The sequence below is a fragment of the Ovis aries genome, chromosome 13, assembly GCF_016772045.2.
Source record: "Ovis aries strain OAR_USU_Benz2616 breed Rambouillet chromosome 13, ARS-UI_Ramb_v3.0, whole genome shotgun sequence".
Taxonomy (NCBI): domain Eukaryota; kingdom Metazoa; phylum Chordata; class Mammalia; order Artiodactyla; family Bovidae; genus Ovis; species Ovis aries.
This window is the reverse complement of record NC_056066.1, coordinates 1,493,227-1,511,420: the sequence shown is the minus strand read 5'-3', so window position 1 is coordinate 1,511,420 and position 18,194 is coordinate 1,493,227. Positions and strand designations below refer to the sequence as shown.

Genomic DNA, 18,194 nt, shown 5'->3' with positions numbered 1-18,194 from the left:
CTGTGTGGGAAAAAAAGCGAGGCTGTCATTTTTGTGACACTGAAACTGATTTCTGAGTCATCTGCTGTTTCAAATTCTCTGTCTGGGAGCTCTGTTGGAGTGCCTTCTAGAATGGAGATTTAAAACCTCCAGTGCCTTTATGCTTCAACACTTCTGTCACAGATGCAATGGAATAGGCCGTGGGATTTTCTTTGGTTCTTCCCTCCCTTTGTAGGAATTAGATATTAAATATGATCACAACTACTGTTTTTGAGAAATTCTCCATGAAAGTCCACTACTGTCGAGAAACCCGAGAAAAGACTGCACTGAGTCCCAGAGAGTAGTTGAACAATACAGTCCAGTGAGTCTTCGCTTAACAGCTATACATTTAGGGACTATACTTGCCTCTGGAAAAGACAGAACTGTTTTTTAATATGCAAAATTAGTTTCGTTATCCATCAGCATAAGTTGAATTAAAAAATTAAGTATTGAGCACCAGCTGTGAGCCAGGCATTGTTCCTAGATGCCTAGAACTCAAGAGGAGCAGTGAGGCAAAGCCCTGCCCCCATGGAGCTTACTTTCTAATGAAGAGAAACCCATACTGAGTAACAAGAAAGAAATCGGTGACCTAAAGAGAGGTAATAAATGCTATGAAAACCAGAAAGTGCAGCAGAATAAAGGAGAGAGGCGATGCCAGGGATGGGAGAGTGGACAGGGAGCGTAAACTTAAAGTGGTCACGGAAGGCCTCTTTGAAAAGACAGATTTGAGCCAAGACTTGAAAGACAGGGGACAGTTATCCAAGCAGACATGTGAGAAACGAATATTCTTGGCAGAAAGAACCTGTGCAGTAGTCCCAGGTGGAATTGGCCTGGCTTGTTGGGGCCCAGCAAGGAGCCCAGGATGGCCTGAGCAGAGAGGAGGTCAGTCAGGAGAAGCAGGGCTGCAGCTAAGCGGGCTCAGATCACGTCACACCTTGTTGACTCTGATTCTGAGATATACGGGGAGCTGTGCAAGGGTCTTGCAGAGTGGTCTGGTTTGTGTTCCCAGAGGGTGACTCTGGCTGCTGTGCTGGGAACTGGCTGTGACTGGGCACACACGGAAGCAGGAAGACCTCTTAGGAGGTTATTAAGAAATCCTGGGGAGAGACGGCAGTGACTTTGCACTGGATAATTGATCTGCAGTTGGTAGCTGAATGATTATAAACATGTCCTAACTGATTTTATAATATTTTTCAAGTCCTAGGATTATTTTCACTCCATCAAAAACAGAGACTCCATAAAAAGTTAAGACTTGAAACAGCTTATTATATATTTCCCCAAACCTAGTGAAATCATTTTCAACCAAAGCTAGAAGACAACATATTTATTTTTTATTTGTCACCAAATATATTACATGCTGTGACGACTATCTTAAATGTGATTTTTCCATGTCTTAGCATAATAAGCTAGGTCAAAATCTGTTCTGATGCCCAAATGATTAGGCACACTAAGCTTCCCCCTACGTGCATCAAGTTGTATATGTGTGTGAGAAATGGCCATAAAAAGTACGTAGTGGAAAATCCATCCAAACTATCAGAGACATGATAAGCTGTTTAACTATTCTATTGTAGAGTCAGAAAAAGTTAAAACCAATCCTACTGATAAAACTCTTTGAAATATAAAATATTATTCGTCTCGGTTTAAATTACAAATCAAAGATCTTGTCAAATTCAAAGATTTTTCTCAGCAAATGATTATAATAAATGTAGGAGCTTGTGTCAATTGATTTTTGTTGACAGGGAATGTATAAGCAGGACTTTAAGTGGTAGGTAGATTTGTTACATTAATTTGGCCTTAATACGTGGGAAATAGAGTTCTAGTTTCTTGTTCTGAGAAATTGCTTTCCTATCTGAACAGAAACTTTCTTCAGCATGTGCCCTTTTGCACTAGCCTTTTCTCTAGTTCCACATACCACTTCATCAAAAATTTCAAAGCACTAACACAATTCCTTTTGGAACTTCTACAAATAAATACTTCTCTTGGATTGAGTTTGGCCATTCTCACCCTGAAAATGTTGAAGGTCATAGAAAGATCAGATATTAGTATCCTGAGATCAATTAAATTTTACATTTAATAGTCTATTTGATTATTTTTACTATGCTAGTTATATCAGAGCAGGCCTTTAAAAACAAACTAGAGCTAAATTAGGAACAAAATATCTAATGACTGTTGGCAAAATTCATGTAAATCATGCACAGTGATAGGCACACAGCGTAGAAATAAAAGTAAATCCAAAAGGTTCTGTGGGCCATCCATGGTTTTGGACTTCTGGTTTATGGCAGGTGGGTAAAAGAAAGTCAGTGGGGTTGAAGTCCATCTCATCCTGTTCCTGATGCTAAACTCAGTGCCTGTTGAGAAGACTCAACCCCACCAATATAAATGTTATCTGTTCCAGCAGGTGTTGAGTGTTGTCTTCGGATCCACTTTCCTCCATCCATTACACCCATCACCACACTCCCACACATTTTCTCATCCTTAGGAAAGGAAAATAGGACAAAGGAAGGGAAAAGAAAGGTAATAGGGTGGAGGAAAAGGGGAGTACTCAATGGTGCCCAGGAGAATCTCAGTTTCAAATCTGTTTAAATCTCAAACTCAGTTGTCTTGTAGGGGCCAACCTGGGGAATGCCCTGCAGGTCTGAGGAGAGGGTTCCTTTCAGTTCTAGAAATGTGTTTCCATGTTGGATCCCTGTAATCATATAATACAATCTTTAAAGAAAGAAAAATTGAATAAGAAAAGTGCTGATTTAAAAATGATAGTGAGATGGTTTCATCCTGGCTTCAACCTGGCTAAGCTGGACATATGCCAGGGTTTCCTTTCTGTATGTTCCCAGTTAAGAGTGGGTTGGAGGGCTGATGAGAAAGGCAACAGCCACTTAACAACACGCATGCCTTGTTGCTGATCTGTTGACGTGTACTGGGGTGAAGCAGCTACTGGGCCTGTAGCCACTTTCCCTCCTGCTTGGGTCTTGCTTCAGTTGTTCTGACTCCTAGGCCCGCTAGGTGTGTGTGTGCACGTGTGTATTCAACCCTGTGGCAGAATTTCAGCTTCTGCAGGTTATCCTGGTGGCCAAGCCCCACTGTGGTCTTCTCTTCCAGACTTCCTGCCAGCCAGGGCCCAACATTAGATTGAGAGATGGCCTTGTGGAGACTGCACAGCCAGCCCCCACAATTACATGAGCCAATCCCCTGTAACACTTACACATAACCTCCTACTGGCTCTGCTTCTCTAGTTGAACCCCAACTGATACAGATGCTCATATGATGTCCAAACTGATACTAAATCTGATGCATTTTAGAAACACTATATGGAAAATTTCTATTTCTAGTAATGGTTAGGTTATTTGGACCATTATTCTCATTGAAAAACAACTAGAAAAGCTGAATTTGATATTAACACTATATTCTTTATATATTAACACTATATTCTTTAAAGAAACTAAGAATCACAAAAATTTAAGGAAGGCCTAAATTCCAAGGGATGTCAAAACCTATATAGGTAATTAGCAGGGAAGTTGCTTTTTTCCTAAGGGGCTTTTGCTACTGTTGGAAATTTTGAATTCATCTTTTGACAGCCTTCTAGGATAAGGACAAAATTCAAAGAAAGCCTGTGGCTTGCAGGAATGAGGAATCTCAGAGGAAACCTTTCCTACAATAAGCCAGATACACAAATCATAGATTTGAAAATAAACCAAATAGAATTTCTAGAATTAAATGAAATACAAAAGCTATGATTAATGGAGTGGATGAGTGAAATAGCAGTATAAACAAAGAATTAGGGAATTAGAAAAAGGACCAGAGATAAAACTGTCCACAGCACAAAGGATGGAAAATACTAGAAAGAGTTAAAAAAAAAGGAGACAGACTAAGAAGGTCCATTCTATCTTATATGTAAATAATGTGATGGAAGGAATTTTTTAGAATATGTATCAGAAATCATTTTACTGACATGATAGCTGAGCTCTTACAGGACTAGTGAAAGCTATCCATCCAGTCACCTCAAATGCTTACATAGACACATTAAAGGAATGTGCATAAAACATAAAGAAAATTACATAAAACATAAAAAAAATCTAAATGCATGCAAAGGAGGAAAAATACAGGTTATCACCAAAAGAATTACACTAAGATTTATAGTTAACTTCTTAGTAACAGGAGCAACTGGAGGAATCTTATTTTCAATGTGCTAAAAGAAAATAACTGCCAACCTAAAATTTTATGCCCAGTGAAAATTTTATACCCAGTGAAAGCTGCAGAATGAAGGTAAAATAAAGTCATTAACACAGAGAAATGAAAACAAACAACAACAACAACAACAACAAAACCAAGGAGTTTACCATGAGTAGACTCTATGAAAGGAACTTCTAAAGGACGTGGCAGATAATGATCCCAAATGGATGATCTGAGACACACGTATCCAGCTAAGAAGTTTGTGAATATAAAGATAAATCTAAATGAATGCTGCCTATATGACACGAAACAATAATGTCTTGTGGGTGTAGAAATCAATATAATGAAATTTCAAAAATAAATCAAGAGGAGACAAATGGAGTTTAAAAAACTGCTTTAATGTTTGAATATTGCCCAAAGGAAGTAAAGCATGATTAAACTTTACTTTAAAGAAAATAATGAATAGCTGTATATATTTTTAAAAGTCATTTCTTCACATTGATAAGAATGAAATGAAAATTTCTTCCAACTAGAAAAATAAAAAAACCAAACCAATGGATGGATCATCCAGTACTTGACAAAAAGTAGAACTGATAAGCAGCCAGTTTGCACTCTTTGGCCTGGCTTTTACGAGAGGGCCCAATGAATGCTGGCAGAGAGAATGCACATTTCTCCAGAGGATCAGAGAAGGCACAAATGAATCATGGAATATAGGAGCATCTACTTTAAATCCCTAAATTGGTCTCTCTCTGAACACTGGGAAGGCAGACTGAAATAACTGCATGTAGGTTTCTACCTCAGGGCCCAGTGGTGGGTCTGACAAGACTAACTTCACCCAGAGGGATGAGTCACTCACCCTGTTACAAAGATGTCAGAGGAGAAATGAGGAAAATCAGTCTATATTCCCCTGGTGAAGGGGTGTGTGTGTGTGGGGGGGGGACAACAGTAGCTACATGATGAAATGTTCTTTGGGTAGAAATTAAAATGCCCTAAAGCTTCCTGGAATTCTGTCTTGCTGATGAGCTAAATTAAAACAGAAAACCTGTGTTCTAAGAAGCATCAAAAACAAATTAAGTGTCAGAGAAAAAGTAAATTACACATTTATCTACTTTTATGAGGTTATGGAGATGGTTCATGAAAAAGTCCCCTGAAAAGATGATTTTTCTCATAATGATAGCCCAGCGCTGCAAAATGATCAATAGACATTGGAGGAATCACAGCAGATTCAGGGCAACTCCTGATTAATAATGCTTCAACAAGTTAAACTAAATCTCTTTGCAGTGTTCAAGAAAAAGGCAGATATCTTTTTCAGAATGAATCAATTCTGAGTCACATGCAATAGAGGTGTTATTTCTTTGCACTGGCAGTTGGGTCCTTGAGTTGTTTCTAACACTGTTTGTACACATAAGCCCTTTCCTGCTAACTTTGGCAAACCCGAGTATGGAAATCCCAAGGAAACCAGTTATGTCACTGAGTTGAAAGACTGGTTAGGGTTTATTGCATTCATCTTAAGAATTCTGAAGGTATAGATTTCAGAAGGAGAACACTTTGAACAAATCTGAAAACAGCAGACATTCAAAGACTGAATCAGATACCTGGCTGCAAATAAATGTGCAGTTGAGCATTTCTCCGGCTTCCCTGGTGGCTTAGAGGTTAAAGCGTCTGCCTGCGGTGTGGGAGACCTGGGTTCGATCCCTGGGTAGGGAAGATCCCCTGGAGAAGGAAATGGCAACCCACTCCAGTATTCTTGCCTGGAGAATCCCATGGACGGAGGAGCCTGATGGGCTACAGTCCTTGGGGTTGCAAAAAGTCAGACATTACTGAGAGACTTCACTTTGAGCATTTCTCCAGAATTTAGAACTCCATTGACAAGGAGCTGAGTATTCTCTCTTAAGAACTTAATAAATTTCCATGGGATTTACATATAGGAATGTACAATATAATGTTATACCCAATTGAGAGCCAAAATGTTTATCTATTGTATAAGTTGCCTCTAGGGATCATTTACTTCCAGTTTCCTCAACTCTCTCAAAAATTACATACAAAAGAAACAGACTTATTGAATCTCCTTTTAAATGTGAAAAAATGGATTCTACACATAAGCTTTCACACTGGGCGGGGGCAGAGGAAGCTTGCTAAATTTGGTCCCCTACCAAATACATATCAGCAGGATGAAAGTTCTTGCCCATGAATGGAAATGAAATGGATTTTTAACCTGGTTTTGACTGAGGCACCTTATTCTGTTCTGTTGTGCAATGGTAAACATGTTTGGAACTTGAATTGATCCTTCAAGATCATAAGTACATGGTTGAATAAAAGGCTATATTTTCAATTAATCTACATCTGTTAACTAGCTCTAAATCTAGCCGGAATTCCTTGCCTCTGAAGAATGGTTGTTTTTGAGCAACTGGATTTTCAAATTTCTTTGGTTAAAAAAAAAAAATTTATACTTGTTAGTTCACTTTTAAAGGAACTATTTGGTTACCAAACACTTGGAAAATCACACAGATCATGATTGTGGTTCAGGAAAACTGCAAATAGTGGCACTAGGAGAGAAATAGGAATGGAAACAGAGCACCTTCCTTGTTTACGTGGAGGTTAAGAACAGGAAAAACATGATCACAATCATTAGAATAAGTGGATGAAGAGGAAGAAAATGATTATAATCAACAGTACAGCAAAAGACATTAATGAATGGGAAGAAATATGATGCCATGTAGTGTATGATTTGCTCTAAGTGAAAGATTAGCCTTTCCAGGTTTCTAATTAAAAATTGCTTATCCCACCTGAAAAAAACACTTGAAGGAGGAACTTTATTCTCTTCGGCAACTTCTGGCAAAGTTTGTCATCTTTCCTCTTCATAAAATTCAGTTCAGTTCAGTCGCTCAGTCGTGTCCAACTCTTTGAGACCCCATGGACTGCAGCAAGCCAGACTTCCCCGGCCATCACCAACTCCTGGACCTTGCTCAAACTCACGTCCATCGAATTGGATTCATAAAATTGCAGCTATCTTACTATTACCTACTACATTGTCAACTCAATTTCCTTGTCCAACTTTGAGTGATGAAACAGTTTATAAATTTCTATATGTCGTAAAATCACCCCATCTTCTCATCTTCCTGACTGAATGGAACTCAGTCAATTAACCTTTCTCTTAGACACTGTTGGTCACTTTCATTTCCTTGAGTTGCCTCTCTTTCTATTTCATTTCTACTTTTGTTAGTGTCCCTCATATCTATGTCAGGTTTTAAAGGCCATTCCAATACCAGATGTGAAGAGGGATTATTTCAAAGCCAGTGCCATTCTATTTTTGGTCCACATCCAGCAGTTACATGAGCAAGGAGGACTGCTCTTCTGGCCTGGCCTTTCACCTGCTCGGTTTGCCATCCTGTGTTTTGGTCCTCCATTTGACAGGCACTTGACCTTATTGTTTTATTCCACTGTTTATTAGTGCTCCTGGTCATGGTCATTTCCCTTTATTAGTCACTGTGTCCTACAATATTAAAAATCATGGTTTCTTATTACAGTATGGTTCCAAAGCACATGTCATGCTTTCAAAGCACAAAATTTTTAGGCCCTGAAGAACACTTCTCAATAAATGCTTTAGTTTGCCATAGAGCCAATGATCTTCAAGGGCAACCTTCAAATCCAGACACAACAGGATGGTCATTAAGAGCAACCTCATGAGTGAAAAGCAAAGAGAAACCATGATGGTACCTATTTGCAATAAAAAATAAAGACAACAGAATGACTAAAAATTCATAAACACTTCAGATCTCTTTCTCAGGGGCCAATAAAGAAATGGAAACTTGCTATACATGTGGTAGGACACCCACAGTTAATTACCTACCCAACTGGTGTCTCTCCTCTTAACAAGAAAACATCAGTTTTGTTCAGGAGCCTAGTGGGTGTGGAACTGAGGAGAAAGTGAACTTCCTCTCCCCTTCTGGGTAAGTTCTAATTACTTTAAGCCTATCGTGAAAATTACACTCTCCTGCTTGTAATTAGTTTAGGAATGGGCATATGACACAATTCTAGCCAATGAGGGGAGGCCTATTGAGGAGATTTAGGAAGTTTTCTTCAAACCTGTAATCAGTTACAAGATGAAGACTATTTGCCTTTGAATAGTTTTATGTAAGGTTGTAATGCATGGAGCTATGGCAGCTATCTTGTAACTGTGGGTTTGCAGCCTGGGGATGAAAGGCAACAATATAAGATAACACAGTGAAAATTCTGAAAAGACTCTGATTCTTGATGAGGTTATTCAACCACTGAATTAACTATTCCTGAACTTTCACCACCTTTGAACTTCCAGTAATGTGATTTACTAAACATTATTGCTTAATCCAGTTTTAACTGGGTTTTCTGTAAAGTTGCTGCTGTATGCACACTGACTGATATATTATCCAACAGTTATTTGGTCTAATGTTTGGTTATATTAATGAAGACATTTACTACTGAAGTTGATTTTAATCATGGTGAACCAGAGCAGTAACATAAAACCTTTGTAGGGTTATTTATACTGAGATTTATGTAACTTAAACACATTTGTGATTGCATTTTATTTATGAGTAAAGTGGGCTTCCGAGGCGGTACTAGTGGTAAAGAATCTGCCTGCCAGTGCAGGAGGCACAAGAGATGGATTTGATCCCTGAATCAGAAAGATCCCCTGGAGTATGAAATGGCAACCCACTCCAGTATTCTTGCCTGCAAAATTCCATAGGCAGAGGTATGCAAAGAGTTGGACATGACTGAGTGCGCGCGCGCACGCACTTACATACACACACACACACACACACACACACGTAGAGCAGTTGACATTTTTGGACAAAAATGAAAGTGAAGCAAAACTATATGGGAATAACAATGTTTTCCAAGGGAGATTTTTTAGAAATATAAAAACTGGCTAGTGAAATATCAATCTCAAGCTAAGTATATCATACAAGTATACAAAGCAATGACAAACTGGAATTCAGACAACATGGATTGAAAATGTATGCATTTGAATATATCACTGGGGACTCATTATTGTTTAAGGCATTTCTGAAATTTCAGTTGAACTTTGATCTTTTGTTCCAAATACTTGCAGTTCATGGGGTTGCAAGGAGTTGAACACACCTTAGCAACTGAACAAAAACATAAATATTTTTAAATATAAATTTTAAACATAAAACATAAATATTCATAAACCTCTTGATTATGCATTAGTAAGGTGGAATACATTTTAACATAATTTTAGACATTGCAATGCTCTCTATTTAGGATTGATTTTATTTTTTAAATGCTCAAATGTTTGGAGCAAGAGATCCAGGTTTGACTGAAATTTCAGAAACACCTTAACAATAATGATTCCATAGTTATATATTCAAATACATACATTTTCAATCCTTGTTGTCTGAAAGAGTATTAAATTGTATATTTATATAAAAATATAAAAATTAACAGCATGCCTCAAATTATTAATTCTTGGATTTTCCTCACAGTTAGAGAATCTATATTCCCAAGTCAAAAAACTTTGAATTAGCAACATTAAATAAAAGTTCTGTCCAACAAGTATGAAAGGATAAGATCAGAAACAATGACAAAAATGTATTAGTATTTTAAATTAGCCACAAGAAACCTTTACAAAGCACATTGATGAATGGACTATACAACAAAACAAAAGTGACACTTGATCTTTGTAGGTACTTAACAGCAGAGCCTGTTAAAGAAGGTATTTTAAATTGTAGATGGAAGAACAGGAAAACTGAAAAGCACACTTTTCACAAACAGAACAATAGTCAATGACAAATCAAAATTAATAGAATGATCTAAAACTGAGGTTTTGGTAACCTGAGAGCATTTGATTTATATATATTTAGTTCATTTAAAGTTAATATTCATGAAACAATTGATTTTCACCAAATAAACATAAGGTTATTTTAAAGTGGAGCCCCAATAAACTATTATGGGGAAAAATTATTTTCTTTCTTTTTTTTGTTTTGGTTTAAGAGAATATTTTGTTAGATTAAATACCAGGGTGATTTTGGTACAAGACATCCTCTGCTGGACAGAGCCTGACATTACAATATTACATCATCTGTTTAGAGCTAAAGAGGCTTAGCTAACTTCTTTTCTTTCCTGGAAGGGAGGTAGGGGGTGAGGGGGTGGAGGGGGAAGGTGTGCTTTAAAAATATCTATGCCTGAGCTACATCCAAGACTAACTAAAATCAAACTTTAGGATCTGAGTTTCATGTATTTGCAGTTTTTAAAGCTGACCAGTACTGGGGAAGGAAATGGAAATCCACTCCAGTGTTCTTGCCTGGTGAATCCCAGGGATAGAGGAGCCTAGCGGGCTTCCGTCTACGGGGTTGCACAGAGTCGGACATGACTGAAGCGACTTAGCAGCAACAGCAGCAGTGATGATAAATGCTTACTGAATATTGCTGTCAAGATTTTTTTCCATAATTGAGAAAGTTACATGACTTTCACGTGCAAGAACTGGTCTGAGACTGTGCAAGAGGGATATGAACTAGGGAGGTTTTATTCTAATTAAATGGAAAGAAAATGAAGTTACTGTGTATGATTATTTGGTTCAGTTTACCTTGGGCTTTTCATCCAGGATCTGCTGGCGGATTTCTTTGTGTTTCTCCACGAGTTTTTCTTGCCGTTTACTTTGTGCCTCTTCTAACTGTAAGACATTTACAGAAAAAGTCATTTTCATCTAAACATTCAAGTGAATGTTTTCAGGAAAAAAAAAAACAAAAAACACCTTTTCAGATTTATGGCATGCGTTTAACTTTTTCACATCCTGGTCAAGAACTGTCCTTACAAGTATAGGAGACATGTAAGTGTTGAAGCTGGGTGAAGGGCACACAGGCGTGGCAGTGATATGACCACTGGATATACCATTCTCACAGCTTTGTTAATGTCTGAAAATGTCCATAATACCAATTAAAATTAATTAAAAACCTTTAGAAGTTGTCATCTACCATTGGTGACAACTAAAGTTTCTTTGAGGCTTCCCTGCTGGTTCAGTGGTAAAGAATCTGCCTGCCAATGCAGGAGATGCGGGTCTGATCCCTGATAGGGGAAGATGCTCTGGAGAAGGAAATGGCAACCTGTTCCAGTATCTTTGCATCGGAAATCTCATGGACAGAGGAGCCTGGCAGGCTAGCTCACGAGGTCGCGAAAGAGTCAGACACGACTTAGCAACTTAACAACAGCAGTAACAAAAGGTTCTTTTCAGGGAGGTCCCCTTGACATCATGTTGCTAGGTTCCTGACTCTAGAAAAGATTCTTAACATCTATCTTTAGATGAACCTTTTTATACAGAGGTTTGCAATTAAACTTGCAGAAACACTGATTACACACTGGCTGCTCTGGGCAGTTGCTCGGCTGGGGGCTGGAGACAAAGAATTACCACGAAGTGTGGCATTTCCCTCCAGAGACTCATACAGTACTCATCAAACATGGTTTGCAAAAGAGAGAGGGATTCATGAACATGACATACCCTCTTGATGTATTGCACCACCTCCTGGATGTATGACCGGATCATCTCTGTCTTTTCCCTGAAAATGAATGACAAAGAAATCATTACTTGAACTCATCCATCTTCGACAAACATGGGAACTGCAGGTTTCCAGATGAAAGTTTATAGAACTCTCAACTTTCTTCTTACTGCTGCAGCAAGGGAGATACAACTTGTCAGCTCTGACAGAGGTCAGGTTCTACCCAAGGCACAAGCTCTATTTTCACTAAATGGCAGGAAGGCTGTCTGACAATATCAGAAGAGAAGATAGAGCTTTTTCCTTAGGGCCTGTGGGCACCTCAGTGCTTCAGTGAAAACCCTTACAAAGTGGGTCTTTGGCAGGTTAATTTGAGGAGAAATTTCACAGACAGGTCTTTGTACGGTTGAACCGCTGTTATTCTGTAGAGGACAATCCCCGGGTAAAAGGTGGGAGAAAAGGGTTCTTTCTACTTACTCCTCCATCTGGCTTTTGTCTTTGGATTTAGCTTCTGTTATCTTCTCCTGCCTCTTTTTATCCATTTTCTTCTTTAATTCCTTCTTCTCTCTGAAGGCAAAATGGAAGCAAAAGGGAAAAATGATCAATCCAATAGCAAGTTGTACTTAATACATTTACATGTACAAATCCATTGTAAGAAAATGGAGGCTTACTTCTCACAGATTTCTTTGAGCTTCTTTAACTGATTATTCTGACATTCTTCAGCAACATCAGTCAATTTTTGAATAAGCTGGGGGGGGGGGAGAGAAAAAAAAAAAAAAAAACGCCAGGTGGCTATTTTACATGATCACAAGCAAAGCACCCTTTCTCTCTCCCATGCCACATCAAACAGTATCTGAGGTTAGAAAAATCTGTGATTGATGTTTCTGTGCTATGTGTGCTAAGTCGCTTCAGTTGTTTCTGACTCTTCTGTTCATGGGGTTCTCCAGGTAAGAATATGAGCGGCTTGCCATTTCCTTCTCCAGGTCAGCAAGAGTAAAATCGTCAGACATTTTACAACACATAGGTAATAAGGAAATAATTTTAGACTATACATTATCTAGGTTTTAATATGTAATTCTTACTATCTCTTTCTAATTGAACAGGATTTCTTAGATTATTGGGCTTGCTTTTGCCAAGTGCAATGATAGCTAACAGTGTGGACCCAGGTACCAATTCCCACTCTATGACTTACTAAAACTATGATTTTGGTCATAGAGCCTACATTTCCTGAACCTACATTTTCTTGGTTATAAATGAGATAATCAATGCCTTTCTATCTTGGAGGTACTATGAAGTTTAAAATAAAAATGAGTGTGATACAAATGTAAGTTATAATCAACTGTGATTTATAATTCTTGGTTTCCAGTTATTATTCATTGCTTAATCACTTCAAGGATGACATGAGTTACCCATCTTGGAAACTGATGTTTTGTATCCTATGTGGGTAACTTCCAAAGAGCGCTGGAAATTCTCTTCTGTGCTACCATTTTGAATTTTGGACACATTGCTATGATAGCAAGTATTTTGTCTTGCATTTATTTGCTTACCAGACTAAGCGTCAAGAGGGCAGTGACTATGTTTTCAAAACCCCAGCTCTCCACAATTTCTAGCTTTCAGTAGGTGCTCAATAAATGCTTGTCAATTACGGGAGAGTAACTGTGCCTTCCAAGCACTTCTCTTTCTTTATTCTACATGAAGAACCTATGGAACCTTCTGCCATTGCTTAGGCAGCAGTAGCAACTGGACTTAAGCCTTCTTACTGGTGCACCAAATAGATGGTGTGGACTTCCTATTGAACATTCACCCTGTTCCCCAGAGATGGAGATTCTCATATACAGCTGCCAGTTATGTATATGTGGTAGCTACAACAGTACCAAGGCAATATAATCAAACACTAGCAAACTTTCATTGATAATTTACACATGCCAGGCACAGTTTGATAAGTTTAAATGTACTAACGTATAATATTTAACTTATTCAGTCCTAAGAGTTGTCCTATGAGGTCATATTGACACATGAGGGAAGTACTTGGCAGCACTGGGTATATGTGTGTGCATGCATGCTAAGTTGCTTCAGTTGTGTCCAGCTCGTTGAGACCTTATGGACTGTAGCCCATCAGGCTCCTCTGTCCATGGGATTCTGCAGACAAGAATACTGGAGTGGGTTGCTAGGCCTTCCTTTGGGGAATATTCCAGACCCAGGGATCAAACCTGTGTCTCATTATTTCTCCTAGCGGGTAGGTTCTTTACCACCAGAACAACCACCTGGGAAGACCAGAACTTTGTACAAACCCAGATAAATTAGGCTCCTCACTTTGTGGTTGTTACCACTTTCCCAAGCTGCCTTTTTGTTATGATTTTAGAAATTGTTTTTAATAACCTCTTCTTATCTGAGAGAATAAAAGAAGCTGAGGGAGAAATTCTTTTACAGAATTGCCATAAAGAATCCACATTAACTTGACATTAACATGAAATTCAATGCACTCATCTGTGAGGCAGATTAAATCTGAACAAATATTAACTGGAGCTTAGGGCAGCAGAAAACCTATTTGATCATTCAAAAGACAGTACCTGATCATGACTGTCACAATTAAAGAAATCAAGAAATATTATATCCTGCTAATGCTATTTATCAAATGAGTTAGATGTAAAATTCTACTGTGCAGACTCTTGCCATTTCCTTGAGGATTCTCACAGCACCTCTATTCTAATTGAGAGATACCCACAGGGTTTTCCCCTCCACAGGTGACCTTCCTCCTCCCCAGTTCAGCCCAAGGAATTACAGAGGGTAATCCAGGGATCCCCAGCCTTGGTGGCAACACCAGAATCTCTTGTGAGCAACTGCTTGAAAACACAGATTCCAGGGCCTGTCCCTAGGCCTATGGCCTCTACATGTTTAGGGGCAGGGCTGGGGAATCAGTGATTTCAAAGTCTCTTCCGTTGATTCTGGATTCTTTGCCAGACATAGGGGATCTTGGTGGTCTCTCATTTTACAGCTCCTGCTAAGTCTCTGAGCAGTGCTTCTGAATTCAGTGATATCCATGCTTCTGTTTCCATGTTCTCATCTCCAGCGTTCAGTGTCATTCAGGATCACTTCTCGATTTTGCCAGCTCCTGCTCACATTTACAGCTCCCTCCCACCCTCTTTCTCAGCAACATCAACATCCAGGCAGTGAAGCCACTGAGCCTGAGATCACTCAGCCCTTCAGCTCACTCAGTCCTGAGGTTGACGTACATCTGTGTTCAGCACCCCCACAGCTGCCAGCACCAACCTCCCGCACAGTTCCGCAGAAGTTTCCCGTGTGCTGCACACCCTGGCCTTCCTCCTTGCCCCTCCCTTGGACCATCAGCACTTGCTGCTTATTCTTCTCAGAGCTGGTTCCCACCTCCTGTGCTCCCAGAACACACACATTCATCTAAACTATTCAAATCAGCCACAATTCAGCAAATATTTGTCAAATGCTTACGTAATACCTGGCATTATTCTAGAAACTCTGAGCTATGCGTTGGCTTTATAGATCCTGCTACTTGAAGTGTGGGACAGGATTCATCAGCATTGGCATTGCCAGAGAATGCAACAAAAAAATGCAAGTTCTCAGCCCCTACCACTTTGGATTAAATAAAGATCTGCATTTTAATAACGTTCCCGGGAGATTCGTGTGCACGTTATTGAAGAAGACGGAAACAGTATAGAAACTTACGGACTGAATGTTGTGTCCCTCCCAAATATCAATAAATATATTGAAATCCTGACCCTCACTGTAAGAGGTGGGAACTTTGGGTGATTAGGAGCCTTCATGGATGGATTAGTGCCCATAATTATGAAGCACCCCAACAGCTCCCATACCCCTTCCACCACATAAGGACACAGAATAAAGCTCTCTATGAACCAGGAACTGGGCTCTCCCCAAACACTAAATCTACTGGTATCTTGATGTTGTTCTTCTCAGCCTTCAGAACTGTGAAAAATAAATGTGCGTTGTTTAAGCCACCCAGGCTCTAAGACACCCTTTCAAATTCCCTCTTCTCTGTCTCAAAAGAGCTGTGAAACTTTATCTTCATTGTCTTCATTACCCTAAACTCAGCTTCCTCACCTCTGAGGCAGGGATAATGCTTTCTTCCTTGGGTGGCCCTGAAAGCTGGACAGAGATATGCGATTCCCTGGCTTCCTTACCCCGCCTTCCCTGAAAAAGGGGCTCCCCTCGCATTGCTTTCCATCTTCCCCCTCCTGCAGGAGGACTACCATTTCACTTTCTTCTCTCAAACTTTCTTCATATTGGACACATTCTTGCCTTTTGCCTAAAAACACATCTCTATTTTCTTATCCTTCAGAGCACTGAATTTTTGTTCCATCTTTGACTTTGCTTTTCTTTCTGTGCCTAAAATGGAAGACCGGCGGCTGCTTCCGCAACTGTAATGCCTCACCCTATTTCCTTCAACCCCACCATCTCGCTTCCACTCCAACCACTGGCATTTACCTGATTTCACTTTAAGATTACAAAAACTCTTTTGTTACTGAACTCATTGGCCAAGTCTCAGTAGTGAACTTTTTATTATTCTAGAGATCCACAAGTTTTTTTAGTTCACTGTACCCTTAAGATCGCAATAATTTTTTCATGGCATCCCTAAGCCAAAAGAAAGAGGAACAGTTCCATTTATCAAAAGATTAGGTTCAAATAACTTAATAGAAGGGCTTTGAACAGATTCCAATGGATGCTGCTCTGTTTCTTTTGAAAATGCAAAACATCTCACAATGCCCTTGTGAGTTCAACACAGTATCTCATGGTGCCACAGCACATGGTTTGGGAATCACGACTTTATCTTCTTGGTAGTATGTCAGCTGCCAACCACTCTCATAAGAAACTCTCTTCTCTTCATTTACAAGATCTTCAACATTTCCCACATCAGTCTTCTCCGACTCTTTTAACTGCTTCAGTACATTTTTGTGTCAACGGCCTTTGAGCATCTCTAGCTGAGGACGGCTCCCCAGCATCTCAACATCTCTCATAGAAGACGAATCATCGTATTTTCCCATTAGGTAGCATCACTTAGTTTAATAAGTGTACATCACATTTGACTGACCCCTTGAGTGATTTCCCCATCCAGTGAGTCATGGGAATTTGTTCATTTATCTCGTCATCATGTATCTCTGAGCTTTGTGTTCACAATACTCTGTGCAGATTCTCATTAATTCTGTCTGGACTTGGCAAGCATTCCCTCCTTGCCTTCAGTCTCTTCTGAACTTTTCTACTCCATACCAAATTGCATTTTTCATATGTCCCAGAGTCTTAACTGGCTATCTATCCTCAACTGTTATCTGTTGTTGTTGTTCAGTTGCTTAGTAGCACCTGACTCTTTGTGATCCCATGGACTGCAGCAGGCCAGCCTTCCCTGTCCTTTACCATCTCCCAGAGCTTGCTTAAACTCATATCCATTTTTGGATGGATGCCACTGAACCACCTCATCCTCTGTAATCCCCTTCTTCTCTTACTTCAATCTTTCCCAGCATCAGGGTCTTTTTAAGGACTCAGCTCTTCGCATCAGGTGGCCAGAGTATTGGAGCTTCAGCTTCAGCATCAGTCTTTCCAATGAATATTCAGGATTGATTTTTTTTAAGATTTATAAGTTTCATCTCTTTGTAGTTGAAGGGACTCTTGAGAGTCCTCTCCAACACCACAGTTGAAAGCAACAATTTTTCGGTGTTCAGCTTTATGGTCCAACTCTCACATCCACACATGACTACTGGAAAAACCCTAGTTTACTAGAACAACCTTTGTCAGCAAAGTAATGTCTCTGCTTTTTAATACGTGGTCCAGGTTTGTCATAGTTTTTCTTCCAAGGAACAAACATTTTTTAATTTCATGGCAGCAGTCACATCTGCATTGATTTTGGAGGCCCCCCCCCCAATTCTATCACTGTTTGCATTGTTTCCACATGTATCTGCCATGAAGTGATGGGACCGGATGCCGTGATCTGTTTTTTGAATGTTGGGTTTTAGCCAGCTGTTTCACTCTCCTCTTTCACCTTCATAAGAAGCTCTTTAGTTCCTCTTTGCTTTCTGCCACAAGGGTGGTGTCATCTGTATATCTGGAGTTATTGATATTTCTCCCAGCAATCTTGATTCCATTTTGTGTTTCATATAGCTCGGCATTTCACATGATGTACTCTGCATAGGAAGCATCACTACAAACAAAGCTAGTGGAGGTGATGGGATTCCATCTGAGCTATTTCAAATCCTAAAAGGTGATGCTGTGAAAGTGCTGCACTCAATATGTCAGCAAATTTGGAAAACTCAGCAGTGGCCACAGGACTGGGAAAGGTCAGTTTTCATTCTAATGCCAAAAAGGCAATGCCAAAGAATGTTCAAACTACCACACAATTGCACTCATCTCACACATTAGTAAAGTAATGCTCAAAATTCTCCAAGCCAGGAATGAGGGACTGAACGGAATTGAACTGAACTGTTCCTGGGGTTCTCAAGGCAAGAATACTGAAGTGGTTTGCCATTCCCTTCTCTAGTGGAC

General features: G+C 39.5%; 1 protein-coding gene across 2 annotated transcripts in view; it reads right to left on the bottom strand.

Moving 5' to 3' along the window:
• PLCB1 (phospholipase C beta 1) overlaps positions 1 to 18,194 on the bottom strand; it is an 857,274-nt gene that overhangs the window by 93,573 nt on the left and 745,507 nt on the right. For both annotated transcript variants that reach the window (XM_042230393.1, XM_060397115.1), the window contains exons 28-31: positions 12,344 to 12,420; positions 12,150 to 12,239; positions 11,678 to 11,735; positions 10,769 to 10,855 (exon numbers count right to left, since the gene is read on the bottom strand). In XM_042230393.1, coding sequence (XP_042086327.1) covers positions 10,769 to 10,855; positions 11,678 to 11,735; positions 12,150 to 12,239; positions 12,344 to 12,420 — 312 coding nt within the window. The remainder of the gene's footprint in view (positions 1 to 10,768; positions 10,856 to 11,677; positions 11,736 to 12,149; positions 12,240 to 12,343; positions 12,421 to 18,194) is intronic.